The sequence below is a fragment of the Myotis myotis genome, unplaced genomic scaffold (genome assembly GCF_014108235.1).
Source record: "Myotis myotis isolate mMyoMyo1 unplaced genomic scaffold, mMyoMyo1.p scaffold_m19_p_11, whole genome shotgun sequence".
Lineage (NCBI taxonomy): Eukaryota > Metazoa > Chordata > Mammalia > Chiroptera > Vespertilionidae > Myotis > Myotis myotis.
The window spans coordinates 76,631,498-76,646,135 of NW_023416315.1; the positions used below are offsets into that span (position 1 = coordinate 76,631,498).

General features: G+C 40.6%; 1 protein-coding gene across 4 annotated transcripts in view; it reads left to right on the forward strand.

The window, feature by feature from the left end:
* TMEM168 (transmembrane protein 168) overlaps positions 1-14,638 on the forward strand; it is a 31,068-nt gene continuing 16,430 nt past the window's right edge. The window contains exons 1-2 of one of the 4 annotated variants that reach the window (XM_036328932.1): positions 1-19; positions 7,330-8,583. In XM_036328932.1, coding sequence (XP_036184825.1) covers positions 7,456-8,583 — 1,128 coding nt within the window. In that variant the 5' untranslated portion in view covers positions 1-19; positions 7,330-7,455. Of the gene's footprint in view, positions 20-63; positions 182-7,329; positions 8,584-14,638 lie in introns of those variants that run through there. The other 3 variants (XM_036328931.1, XM_036328933.1, XM_036328935.1) reach the window with 3 other exon arrangements.

Genomic DNA, 14,638 nt, shown 5'->3' on the forward strand with positions numbered 1-14,638 from the left:
GGCCGCGGCCCGATGGCAGGTGCCGCTGCGCCCCCGGCGGGGATGCTCGCGCGGGGCGGGGCCGGAGCGGGGGAGGCCGGGCCTCGCGGGAGGAACGCGCCGCGGTTTGACCCGGGCGGCGCTCCGTAGCGCGGCGGCTCCGGCGGCGGGAACATGGCGGCTGTGGCGGGCCGGCGTCGGAGTAAGTTTCCGAGAGACCGGCCAGCCCTCGTGCGTGCGGCCGCGGGCCCTCGGCCCTCCTCTGCCCCCTCCCGAGTTGCAGCACAGCCCGAGGGCCGTCCCTGGGCCGTGTGGCCGCGGGGCCGGCCCCGAGGCTGGCGGGAGCTCCGGCGGCCGCGGCCCGGCTGGTAGGGGAAGGGGGCGAGCGGGACCCGGGCCCGGAGCCCTGGCTCCGCCCAGCGGCTCCCCGCGGGGTGAGGGCGGCGGCGGCGGGAGGTGAGGGGGCAGGCGGTCCCCCCCCCACCCCCCGTCCCTCCGCCCCCGTTCAGCGGGGCTCCCAGGCCTGGTCGCCTTCCCCTGAGCAGTGGCGCTGGAGGACCGGGGCTCCGGCCTCGCCTCGCTGGAGGGGGCGGGTGCTGGGGAACCGCAGTCGCTGCCTGTCGCTGCGGGTTCGGTCCCTGCTCGGGGCGCCGCGCTCCTTCCGGGAAGAGTTGTGTGAGTTCAGGGGCCCGGAGCCTGGCTGCTCTCGGCTCCTTTAGCTTTGCCCCGCCCCTAGACGGAGCTGAGGTGGTTTCTGAAGTGATGCCGCCAGTGATGGGTGTCTGGGAGCCATTCCCCGAGGGTAGGGTTTGGGGGAGAATTCACTGATTTACAGGAATTTGAATGAATTGAGTGAAGGTTGGAGTAGGGCCCAGAAACCATCCAGAAATTCATGGAATCCCTTAGCTCAGTGGTTCTCAAACTTCTGGCCCTTTAAATACAGTTCCTCATGCTGTGACCCAACCATAAAATTATTTTCCTTGCCACTTCATAACTGTAATGTTGCTACTGTTAGGAATCGTCATGTAAATCTCTGAGATGCAGGATGGTCTTAGGGTCGTTCCACCACCAGAGGGGTCGCCGCCCACAGGTTGAGAACCGCTGCCTTAGCTCTACCACTAGTGGTGAGCTATCAGGTGTTGTGTTTATTTTCTCTGGGTAGTAAGTGGTCCCTAACTAATTGGCAGTGTTGCTAAATATAGTTATTTCTGGATTCGTCTTTGTTTCTTTTTTTAAAAAATATATTTTATTGATTTTTAACAGAGAGGAAGGGAGAGGTATAGAGAGTTAGAAACATTGATCAGCTACCTCCTGCACACCCCCTACTGGGGATGTGCCCGCAACCGAGGTACATGCCCTGGACCGGAATCAAACCCGGGACCCCTCAGTCCGCAGGCCAACGCTCTATCCACTGAGCCAAACCGGTTAGGGCTAGTCTTTGTTTTTTTTAACAATGTCTACTTGGTTCCAGACTTTGTGCAAGACCTTGGGCATATAGGAGTGACGACAAATGTTGAGAGACTTTGTGATGTCGTGAGGAATGCAGACAGGTGATGGTCATTATGGTCCTATTTTAGAGGATGTATAGGGACCTACACCTGCGTCAGGGGTAGTCTTCCTAAGAAAATGGTTTAGGCTGAGACATGAGGAGGAGGGGTAAGCCAGGGGCGAGGACCGCCCTGGGGCTAGGAGGAGGGAAGGGAGTGCACCTGGAGAGGGAATAGCATTGGAAAAGTGGGAAGGTCAGTAAGGCTAGAGTACAAAGTTCACGGGGATGCACACAATGAGGAGGAGCTGGTCTTGCAAGGTGTGTCAGGCCATAAAAACTAAACAATGCACTGCCCTGGGGGAGGGGGGAGGTCGTTATCACTGCCCCCCCCCCCCCCAGATAATCGGATGTGGCCTGGGGACCCCCAACATCTGGGGCCCTTCCTGTAAGCCCAGGAAAGGGAGCGGAACCATATCTACAAGACAAAGACCCCAGAAGGTTATAAAACGTGAAGCCCTCTGCGTGTTTCTTCACTCTGATTTGGAAATTATCCCCGGAGTCCACTAGTGTTAATAAACGGCGTCCCTCCTTTTCTCTAGGAAGCGTGCTTGGTATTTCTTTGGTCTTCTGCAACAACAAGACAGGAGATTTATTCACTTCCAATGCAGAGAGCCTTATAAGGTGTTTTAAGGAGTTGACAATTTATTACTAAGGGTGATGGGAAGCCATTGGAGGGTTTTACATAGCAGAGTGATGTGACAAATTTTGGTTTTAAAAAGGACACATCTTGCCCTAGCCGGTTTGGCTCAGCGGATAGAGCGTCAGCCTGCGGACTGAAAGGTCCCAGGTTCGATTCTGGTCAAGGGCATGTACCTTAGTTGCGGGCACATCCCCAGTAGGGGGTGTGCAAGAGGCAGCTGATCGATGTTTCTAATTTTCTATCCCTCTCCCTTCCTCTCTGTAAAAAATCAATAAAATGTATTTTTTTTTTTTAAAAAAAAAGGACACATCTTGGAGAGAATGGCGAGAGTGGATACAGGTCAAGTAGGAGATGACAGTGACCAGAAGTGGGGCCGTGACCTTGGACAGTGGGAAGGTGTAAGAGGTGTGCAGGAAGAAGAGTGGTCAGTACGTGGGAAGGATTCAGTATGGGCGGTGAAGGAGAGAGGAAGCTCCCAGTAGCATAAAACAGGCTCTGGCCCATCAGGTTTCCCATGTGCTCCATTTTTATCTGCCTCTCAAGGAATTCTCCAGTGATGGCTGGCCAATTGGAAGGGATTGCAATGCTTTGTTGTTTACTCTCTGATCCAGGCTAATGGTCGTTTGAAGACTATCCGGTTAGGGAAAAGACTTTTGTAAATTAGCCACTTGAAAGCAGTGTTCTGCCATGTTGATTTTAGTCCATAATAGTGGCTGCATATATTCCATTATATGGATGTGCTGTACTTTATTTACCTGTTTTCGTGATTTTTACTTCTATTAATGCAGAATCGAGCTAATGCGTTTAAGTCTATCAGGTAGATTAATATTTGTCTGCGTAGGGGGAGATAATATTTGAAGATATGGAGATAGATGAGATTGCTCGTAGAAAATATGTAGTAGGAGAAAAGTCTAGGCTTGGGATTGAATGTCTGAAGGTAGGATTGAGGAGAGATGAGAAGCAGAGATCAATTAAGGAAGAAAATCTGGAGACTGGTCTTTGGAAGCTAAAGGAAGGACAGGTTTCAGAAGGTGAGAGAAGTCAATAGAATCAAAGGTTGTTCAAAGAATGTGGAGCATATGAGTGAAAAGCACCCACTGAATTTGTCAATGTAAGAAACATTAAAACCTGTAGAGAATTTTTGTGAGTTTATTTGAACCAAATTGTTGGCAATTGCTCGGAAGCAAATCTCAACGGATTGAGAAGATGCTCCAGAAAATGGCAGTCTTGCATCTTATTTTGTACATTACAATCAAAAGAGAAGACATAAGTGGGTTACATGAAATCCGTTGGTGTTAGATTAGGGAAAGAAGAGAAAGCAAAATGGTGAAACCTCTGGGATTGGATAAAAAGTAAAATGATAGCCGAAACTGGTTTGGCTCAGTGGATAGAGCGTCGGCCTGCGGACTGAAAGGTCCCAGGTTCTATTCTGGTCAAGGGCATGTACCTTGGTTGTGGGCACATCCCCAGTAGGAGGTGTGCAGGAGGCAGCTGATCGATGTTTCTCTCTCATCGATGTTTCTAACTCTCTATCTCTCTCCCTTCCTGTCTGTAAAAAATCAATAAAATATATTTTTAAAAGAAAAGTAAAATGATAGACACATAATTCTTTTGCATGGGGGGTACAGGATAGTTAACAGTCAACAATTAACTCAGTAACAATAAGAGGGTTGGCCCTAACCGGTTTGGCTCAGTGGATAGAGCGTCGGTCTGCAAACTGAAGGGTCCCGGGTTCGATTCTGGTCAAGGGCATGTACCTTGGTTGCGGGCACATCCCCAGTGGGGAGTGTGCAGGAGGCAGCTGATCGATGTTTCTCTCTCATCAATGTTTCTAACTCTCTATCCCTCTCCCTTCCTCTCTGTAAAAAATCAATAAAATATATTTTTTTAAAAAAAGAGGGTTGGTGGTCTCCACTCTGTGCTTTGAGGGGTCCGCAAAAAGGAAATTAGTTTGACATTCCAAAGGTATGTTATCATAGATGCAAAAAGACAGTACACAGGGTTAGTTAAGGTGAAAATTGACCTTTGTCGGGGAAGATTCCAGCCTGGGACTTGACTACCCCACTATGAACTGCTTTTAGTTAAAAAGTTTTAATTTCAGACCATCCTCTATGGTTACTTTAGGTCTCTGAGTCTGTAAGGCCGCCATGCAGGCCTTCCCTGAGCTTGTGAGGTTTAGTATGTGGCTCCTTTTCCTCCAAAGATTTAGGAGTTTACTGGCCATTTTAGTACTCGGCAGAGTAGTTTATTGTGGGGTGGGAACCCACAGTTTAGTGATGTGAAAAGTGAAACAATCAAATATTAATTGTCGAAAGTACAGAAGATTGAATTTAGAAGAGGAGATGGGAATGAGTGAGGATTGTTGTTTTGTTTGTTGCTTCTGGGTGTGTTTTTGTTTTGGTGTTTCTGAAAAGAGCTTTGCAAATGTTTAAGTTCTGATGAATAAGAGAAGAGTGGGAGTTTGAAGAAAGGAGAGTCTGAAGTTGTGGAAGAGGCACAGGGGAAGGGATACAGAGTATGTCAGAGATTTAGCCTCAGACAGGGAAGGGACACCCTTCTTGTATTAGGAGATGTAGGTAGAGGTGGGTTTGTGGTGTTGGAAACTTAAGTGAAATCCCTTCTGATTATTCTGTTGGAGACAAAGTCATCTGGTGAGAATGCAGTGGGAAGCAGGAGTCAGAGATTGAGGATGGGGAAGAGAGGTTTGGAAAATCACAGAAGGGAGAGAGTTTTGACCAGGGAACCACGGAAGGATGCTTGTGGTTGAGTGATAACCATTCAGCCTAATGTGTGATCTTTTTTCCTTTGGCAGTCAGTGTTCAGTCATCTGAGTCCCAACGGTACCACCCACCCTTTGAGGATATATATTTGGTGAATGATTATATAACACAGAGAAATAATGTTAAAAAGTGCAATGCTGTCTGTATTTTATCAGTTTCTCATACTTAAATAAAAGATAAAACCAAAATTTACTAATGGAAGATATTTTCTGTAAATGTGTATAGAATCTTAAGTTATTGAATGAAAATATAATTGAGGAAAATCAGTTACAACTTATTTAATTAAATCAATTTAGCTGTAAAAAATCTACTTGTTGAACATCTAGAAGTAAAATCCTATATAATAAAAGCCTAATATGCTAAGTGTCCAGTCGACCCGTTGGCCGTTCAACTAAGCAGAGTGTAATATGCTAATGATATGCTAAGGCCGCTCAGCCGCTCACTATGCTATGCACTGACCACCAGGGGGCAGACGCTCCGACCAGTACGTTAGCTTGCTGCTGGGGTTCAGCCAATCAGGACTGATTGAGATGGGCTGGACACGCCCTGGAGCCCTCCCCTGGTCCCTTCCTGGCTGGCCAACCTCCCATGTCCCTCCCTGGCCCGAAAGTGCACCGATGGGGTCCCTCGGCCTGGCCTGCGCCCTCACAATCAGGGACCCCTCGGGGGATGTTGGAAAGCCGGTTTCGGCCCAATCCCGCAGGCCAGGCCAAGGGACCCCACTGGTGCATGAATTCGTTGGTAATAATACTCCCAGACACCCTGAGGTGCTCACTCAATGACATTCTTCTCCAGTCAGATGGATAATTAAGGGTTCATTCCAGGTTATCTCATGTTTATGTTGGGTCTGTTTTTAGTGTCCTGCTTTTAAGAAGGAAAGTATAAGTAAGTCCTGGCGGGTGTGACTCGGTTGGGTGTTGTCCCATGCACTGAGGGGTTGCTGGTTCGGCTGGATCCCCATTGTGGGGCATATGGGAGGCAGCCAACCCATGTTTGCTCTGACATAGATGTTTCTCTCTCCCTTTTCCTTCCTCTCTCTCTCTCCAAAATAAACAAAAACACAAAAAGAAAAGAAAGAAAGAAACTATAAATAAGCTGATCACAAACTAGTTACTTTTTGAGTTTTTATCTGGTTGAGTTCTCTGTGGATATTCAGTGTGGCCATGAGCCAATGCATCAGTTCTTCTGAAACAGTATACTAGAAAAATTGAAGAATTCCCTAGTTAAACCATTTTGTGACCACTGTCAAGTTTTAAGTGCATCTTGTATGGCACTTAAAGTTGAAATAATTGTCTGGCCTGTCAACAAATAATCCTTATGATAACTTTTTGTTCTTTCTTTATTGATTAGCAGGGGTCCTCAAACTTTTTAAACAGGGGGCCAGTTCACTGTCCCTCAGATCGTTGGAGGGCCGGACTATCGTTTAAAAACAAAAAACAAAACTATGAACAAATTCTATGCACACAGCGGCGGCAAAAACACCCGGCGGGCCGGATAAATGTTTTCGGCGGGCCACATGTGGCCCGCGGGCTGTAGTTTGAGGACCCCTGGATTAAGGTATTACATATGTGTCCTTACCCCCCATTGCCCTTCCACCCCCCATGATAATTTTTTTAAAGTAAAATTAATTTCTTAATTTACTCTACAGTAAATACAACATTCCAACTTTTCAATTTTGACTAGAAAGGTCAGGAATTGGTTTGCTACAGAGATAATACTTAGATTTGAAAAGTAGGTTTGATAATCATAGTAATGTAGTAGAGGTAAATGTACAAGGAGAATTATGGGTCACCTTTTGGGACTGAATAACTTTAATAAACTTTGCTTCTAGAAAGTTTATTAAACAATGTAAAGATTAAGATTTTATAGCATTTTAGAACTGCTTTGTAAAAATATGTAGAGGGTTTTAGGCAGGTAGTAATGACTGCTATTATTGGATACTGGAACTTTCCAAATTAGAGGTAATGATGAAGTCCCTCATTCTATTTAAGATCTGAGTAGCTTTTCATTGTGCCAAACCCACCTGCTACAATCTAAGCTAAGCTGAACGTCTTACATTTGCATGTTGTTGAAAAAAAGAGATATTGGATAAGAATTAACTAGGCAAATTTCTCACCACTTCTGGAAAAAGTTTCATTGATATTCATTTAGTCATACAATCTTAGTATATGATGAGTGGAGAGCACGGCCTTTTGGGTTTGGATAAACTGCTGAATTTTTCAGCCAGAGACAGTTACCATTAAGATACTTGCAAGTCACGTTTTAAACTGGGTTTCAGAATAAACTTTATTTCTCACTTATTCATTATTTTTAATGAAGAAGCTACATGTGAAAGATAAATTATATAAAAGTAACATTGAAATATTTTTTCTTCTTTTTAGATCACTAGACAAAAATTCAACCAGAGAAAATGCTGAAATAGAAGTTACAGATGCATGGGATTTGCTGAATGAAATATAAGCAGTTAATTTTTGTAACGTGGGCGAAAGCCAAAATTGCCAAGTTACATGTGTAAATCACTGCGTTATTGCTTTAGTCATTGCCTCTATTTAGCAATGACAAGACTGGAAGAAGTAAACAGAGAAGTGAACATGCATTCTTCAGTGCGTTATCTTGGCTATTTAGCCAGAATCAATTTACTGGTTGCTATATGTTTAGGTCTTTACGTAAGATGGGAAAAAACAGCAAATAACTTACTTTTGGTCATTTTTATTCTTGGTCTTTTTGTTCTTGGAATTGCCAGCATCCTCTATTATTATTTTTCAATGGAAGTAGCAAGTTTAAGTCTCTCCAATCTGTGGTTTGGATTCTTGCTTGGCCTCCTATGCTTTCTTGATAATTCATTCTTTAAAAATGATGTGAAAGAAGAATCAACCAAATATTTGCTTCTGACTTCTATAATATTAAGGATATTATGTGCTTTGGTGGAGAGAATTTCTGGTTATGTCCATCATCGGCCCACTTTACTAACCACAGTTGAATTTCTGGAACTTGTTGGATTTGCCATTGCCAGCACAATTATGTTGGTGGAAAAGTCTCTCAGTGTCATTTTACTGGTTGTAGCTTTGGCCATGCTGATTATTGACCTAAGAATGAAGTCTTTTCTAGCTATTTTAAACTTAGTTATTTTTGTAGTCTTATTATTTTTCTCCTCATTGGATACTCCCAAAAATCCAGTTGCTTTTGCATGTTTTTTTATTTGCCTGATAACTGATCCTTTCCTTGACATTTATTTTAGTGGACTTTCAGTGACTGAGAGGTGGAAACCCTTTTTGTACCGTGGAAGAATTTGCAGAAGACTTTCAGTTGTTTTCACTGGAATGATTGAACTTACATTTTTTATTCTTTCAGCATTTAAACTTAGAGACACTCATCTCTGGTATTTTGTAATACCAGGTTTTTCCATTTTTGGAATTTTCTGGTTGTTTTGTCATATTATATTTCTTCTAACTCTTTGGGGATTTCATACCAAATTAAACGACTGCCATAAAGTATATTTTACCCACAGAGTAGATAACAACAGCCTTGATAGAATCATGGCATCCAAAGGGATGCGCCATTTTTGCTTAATTTCAGAGCAGTTAGTTTTTTTTAGTCTTCTTGCAACAGCTGTTTTGGGAGCAGTTTCCTGGCAGGTAAGCTTATAGTTTGTTTATTATGTCAGTGCCTATGATGTGTGATTAAATGTTTTCTTCAAGTGTTTAATTATTAGAATTGAAAGGTCAAGTTCCTGATTTCAAAAGGAGATTCTTTTTTATGGCACTTAATCAATTTTGTTCATGGAATTGAAGTACTAAATGAACATTGATAGGATAATTTAGTTTGATCTCTAGCAAAGAGGCACCAAAATGTTAGGCATGCTCAACATGTGACATGCCTCTCACCTTTGCTTGTTCATTAATGAATGACGTACTCAAAGATTAAATATTATTTAGAATATTAACATTTGAAAGGTGTTTAGAGATTGTACCTTAATTCTTTCATTAAAAATTGTGTGTGTGTGTGTGTGTGTGTGTGTGTGTGTGTGTGTGTGTACGTACGTATGTATAGTATTGATTTCAGAGAGGAAGGGAGAGGGAGAGAGAGGAACATCAATGATGAAACAGAATCATTGATCGGCTGCCTCCTGCATGCCCCTTATGGGGGATAGAGCCCAAAACCAGGGCATGTACCCTGACTGGGAATCGAACTGTAACCTCCTGGTTCATAGGCCGACACTCAACCACTGGGCCACACTGGCCTGACAGTTCTTTCTTTTTTATACATGAGGAAACTGAAAGCGAGAGAAGACTTTTATCCAGAGTCACTGGTAGTAGCCAGAACCAGTTTACATAGCTTCTATGTAGTCTACTGGTCTCCTCACTACAGCACATTTCTTTTACATAGCCATTTCTCTAAGATTTTATATAAAAGGTGGTGTAGTAACATATCAGGTACTTACATACAAATTAAAGGCTCTCCTAAGAAAGAAAGAAAGAAAGGTTTTACAATACATTTTCTGTCGCCCTAGCCGTGGATAGAGTGTTGGTTGGCCTGGGAACTGAAGGGCCCCAGGTTCAATTCCATTCAAGGGCACATGCCAGGGTTACAGTCTCAATCCTCAGTAGGGGGCCTGCAGGAGGCAGCTGATCCATGATTCTCTCTCATCATTGATGTTTCTATCTCACTCTTCCTCTCTCCCTCTCCCTTACTCTCTGAAATCAATAAAAAGATATTTATTTATTTATTTGTTTGTTTGTTTGTTTGTTTATTTATTTAAAAAATAACCCAATATATTTGCTGTCCACAGAATGTTACCAAAGACATTTAAACTGTGTGGTCGGAGTTTATATCTACAGTATTAATAAATCCAGTCTTCCATTCATGGAACATTTATTGAATGAGCTGTATGTCATGTACTATACTGTGTGACCTCAAGATAACTAAGAAATGCCTCTGTTCTTAAAGAAGACACAGTCTCTAATAGGATGGGGAGTAGACAGGCACGTAAACAAACGATTATTACAGTGACAAATGCTCAGGTTGGGATGTAGGGCATAAAGGAAGGTTATTTCTGCTTTGCACTAGTTAGTTGCTGCAGAATGATTTCTAGATCTGAATATTTGAAGGGAGACGTGGAGATTTATCTGGGTATGGTGCTTTTTAGTCAGTGTAGGCTAGATAAGGGAGCCTGTGGGATTCAACCAAATGATGTAAACATGGTGGGCGTTGCCCCTATTATATCTTCCTCACTTAACTTGCCAAATGCTATGGACTATCAGGATGGTGATGGTGATGGTGGTGGTGGTGGTGGTAGTTATGATGGAGGATAATGTGGGAAACTCTAGCAAAAGTTCTCCTACCTCTTCCTCCCTTCTCAAAGAGTTTACTACCTATGTTTTCTTCTAGGAGTTTAATGGTTTCACATATTACCTTTAAGTCTTTATTTTGAGTTTATTTTTGTACATAGTATAAGAAAGTGGTCCAGCTTTTTTTACATAAATCTGTACAGTTTCGCCAACACCATTTATTCAAGAGACTGTCTTTTCCCAACTGTATAATGCTGCCTTTTGTGTTGTGCTAATTTACCTATAAGTGTGAGTTAATTTCTGGGCTTTCTATTTTGTTTCATTGTGCCAGTAGCATACTGTTCTGTAGTCAGCTTGAAATCAGTAGAGTGATACCTCCAATTATGTCCTTTATCAGGATTGCTTTTGTGGTTCCATATAAATTTTAGGGTTATTTGTTCATTGAATCTGTAGATTGCTGGGTAATAAGGATGTTTGAATGATATTAATTCTTCCATTCCACAAGCATGGTATATTCTACCATTTGTGTTGTCTTCATTTTCTTTCTTCAGCATCTTACAGTTTTCAGAGTCTAGGTCTTTTGCCTTCTTGGTTAAACTTATTCCTAGGCTTTCTTAAAATTTTTTTTATGCAATTGTAAAGGGATTTGTCCTCTTAATTTTTCTTTCTATACATTATGGGTATATAGAAATGCCACTGATAGCTGTATATTAATGTTGTGTGCAGCAACTTTACTGAATTAATTTACTGAGATAGTTTTTTGGTTGACTGTTTTACCTCTTCCTTTCCACTTTGAGTGTCTTTTATTTTACTTTCTTGTCTGATTGCTGAGGCTAGGAATTTCAGTAGTATGTTGAACAAAAGTGATATGAATAGGCATTCTTATCTTATTCCTGATTTTAGAGGGGAAACTTTGAGCTTTTTACCATTGAGGTTATTCTACCTGTGAGTTTATCATATATGATCTTTATTATGTTGAGATATGTTCCCTCCATTTCCATTTTGTTGAGAGTTTTAATCATAAATAGATGAATTTTGTCAAATGTGTTTTTTTGCATGTTAAAATAATCATGATTTTTGTCCTTTTTTTGTTAATGTATTGTTGTATTACATTGGTTAGTATGCAGATATGATTTGTATGCAGCTATTGAACCATTCTCACATTTCTGGAATAAATCCCATTTGATCATAGTGTATGATCCTTTTAATGTGTTTTTGAATTTGATTTGTTAATGTGTGAGAATGTTTACATCTATGTTCATCAGGGATATTGGCCTGTAATATATTTTGTAGTCTTTGTCTTGTGTTGATATCAGGGTAATGCTGTCTTCATAGAATGAGTTTGGAAGTATTCCTTCCTCTTTAATTTTCTAGAATGTTTCGAGAAGGGTAGGTATTAATTTTCTTTAAATACTTGCTATAATTCTCCCGTGAAGCTATCTGGTCCTGGACTTTGGTTTGTTGGATGTTTTTTGATTACTGATTCAATTTTGTTACTACTAATTGGTCTGCTCCGATTTTGTTTCTTCCTGAGTCAGACTTGGAAAATTGTATGTTTCTTGTAATTCATCTGTTTCTTCTATTTATTGGTGTATAGTTCTTAGTAGTCACTTATGATTCTTTGTATTTCTGGTTTTGAGTTGTAATTTCTGATTTTATTTTGTTCCTTTTATTTTGATGAGTCTAGCTAAAGCTTTATAAATTTTATCTTTATTTAAAACTACAAACTCTTAGTTTCATTGATCTTTTCTTTTTTTTTTTTTATAAATATATTTTATTGATTTTTTACAGAGAGGAAGGGAGAGAGATAGAGAGTCAGAAACATCGATGAGAGAGAAACATCGATCAGCTGCCTCCTGCACATCTCCTACTGGGGATGTGCCCACAACCCAGGTACATGCCTTTGACCGGAATCGAACCTGGGACCCTTCAGTCCGCAGGCCAGCGCCCTATCCACTGAGCCAAACCGGTTTCGGCTCATTGATCTTTTCTATTAATTTTTACTATTTTATTTATTTCCACTCTGATCTTTTTTAAATTTTCTTCCTTCTACTAACTTTGGGCTGTGTTTTTTCTTTTTCTAATTACTGTTGGTATAAGGTAAGATTGTTTATTTGAGATATATTTTATTTCTTCGGGTAGACTTGATTGCTATGAATTTCCCTCTCAGAACTGCTTTTTCTGTGTTCCATAGATTTTGGGTCATTGTGTTTTCATTTTCATTTATCTGAAGATATTTTTTAAAATTTCCTCCTTAACCCATTGATTATTTATGAGCAAGTTGTTTAGCCTTTACGTGTTTGTTATTTTCAGTTTTTTTTAGTAATTGGTTTCTAGTTTAATATCATTTGGTCAAAAAAGATGCTTTAAAATAATTATTTTCGATTGCAGTGGACTTACAATATGATATTAGTTTCAGGTGTACAACATAGTGATTAGACATTTATATAATTTATGAAGTAATCAACCCAATAAATCTGACACCATGTATAGTATTATTGACTATATTCCCTATGCTGTACTTTACATCCCCATGACTGTTCTATATCTACCAATTTCTACTTCTTAATTCCTTCACATTTTTTACCTGGCTCCCTAACCCCCTGCTCCTTCTGACAACCATCAGTTTATTCTGTGTATCTATGAGTCTGTTTCTATTCTGCTTGTTCATTTATTTTGTTTATATATATACCACATATAAATGAAATCATCTAGCATTTGTTTTTCTCTGTTTGATGTATTTCACTTAGTATAATATTGTTTAGATCTATCCATATTGTTGCAGATGGCAGGATTTCATTCTTTTTTATGTGTAAGTTATATTCTATTGTATGTGTGCATCACTTCTTTATCCATTCATCTAACGATGGGCACTTAGGTTGCTTCCATATCATAGCTGTTGTAAATAATGATGCAGTGAACATATGGGTGCATATGATTTTTTAATTTAGTGTCTTGGGTTTCTTCAAATAAATACCAGAATTGAAATTGCTGGGTCATTCTTTCTCTCTTGTTATAGCCTGTGTTTTGGTCTGGTATAAGTATGCTTTTTGTTTGTTTCAGTTTCCATGAAATATCTTTTCCATCTTTTTACTTTCAGTCTGTTTTTCTTCTGATCAGAAGTCTCTTGTAGACAGCATATATAAAGGTCTTGTTTTGTTATTTGTTCAGCGACTATATGTCTTTTGATTGGAGCATTTAATCCTTTTGTTCTTTGCTGTGTACACCTCTCTTGTCTAGATAGCACTGAGTTTCATCTTGAGCATAAACACCTTTAATTTTGAAAAATTAAATTTATTGGGGTGACATTGGTTAATCAGAGTATATAGGTTTAAAGTGTACATTTCTGTGATACATGATCTGTATATTGCTTTGTGTTTCCACCACCCAGAGTCAGATCATCCTCCGTCACCACATATTTGACCTCTTCACCTTTTACTTTCCCCTAACCCCCTTTCCTCTGGTAATCACCATACTGTTGTCTTTGTTTATAAGTTCTTGTTTGGTTGGATTTTTTTGTTTGTTGCTTTTAGTTTTTATCCCACGTGTAAATGAAGTCATTTGGTTCTTAACTTTTTCTGTCTGACTTATTTCACTTAGCATGATATTCTCAGGGTTCATCAATTTTGTGTCAAATGGCAGTATTTCATCTTTTCTTAGGGCTGAGTAGTATTCCACTGTATGTGTGTACCACATCTTCTTTATCCAATCATCTATCAAAGTACACTTCATTGTTTCCATGTCTTGGCCACTGTGAACAATTCTGCAATGAAACATAGGAGTGCATGTATCTTTTTCGAATAAATGTTTTCAGATGTTTTGAAAGAGGACTCACTAGATCATAGTCTTAATTTTTTTAGGAACTGCATACTGTTTTTCATATTAGTGCTACCGCTTTACATTCCCATTAGCAACTTTTTACCACAACTCTCCAGTACTTGTTATTACTTGTCTTGTTGATAATAGCCATTCTAATAGGTAAACACCTTCAATTTTAAGAAGAGCTGTGTGCTCCCTCTGGTTCCACAGACCCTGCTGATGCCAGCATAAATGGCCTTGGACCACAGCCTTTCAGACATATTTGTTGTTGTAAAAGTCCTGTTCACAGCAGGCCTCCACATGACCCACGATGGCAGAAAGAGCCCAACACCATTTATTGTGTAGACTGTCCATACCCCATTGAATGTTCTTGCCTCCTTTGTCATGTATTAATTGACCATATGCGTGTGGGATTATTTCTGGGCTCTCTGTTCTTTCATTGATCTATGTGCCTGTTTTTATGCCAGTACCATGCTGTTTTGATGACTATAGCTTTGTATTACAGTTTGATATCAGGTAGCATGATATTTACAACTTTGTTATTCTTTTTCAAGATTGTTGTGACTATTTTGTGTCCTTTATG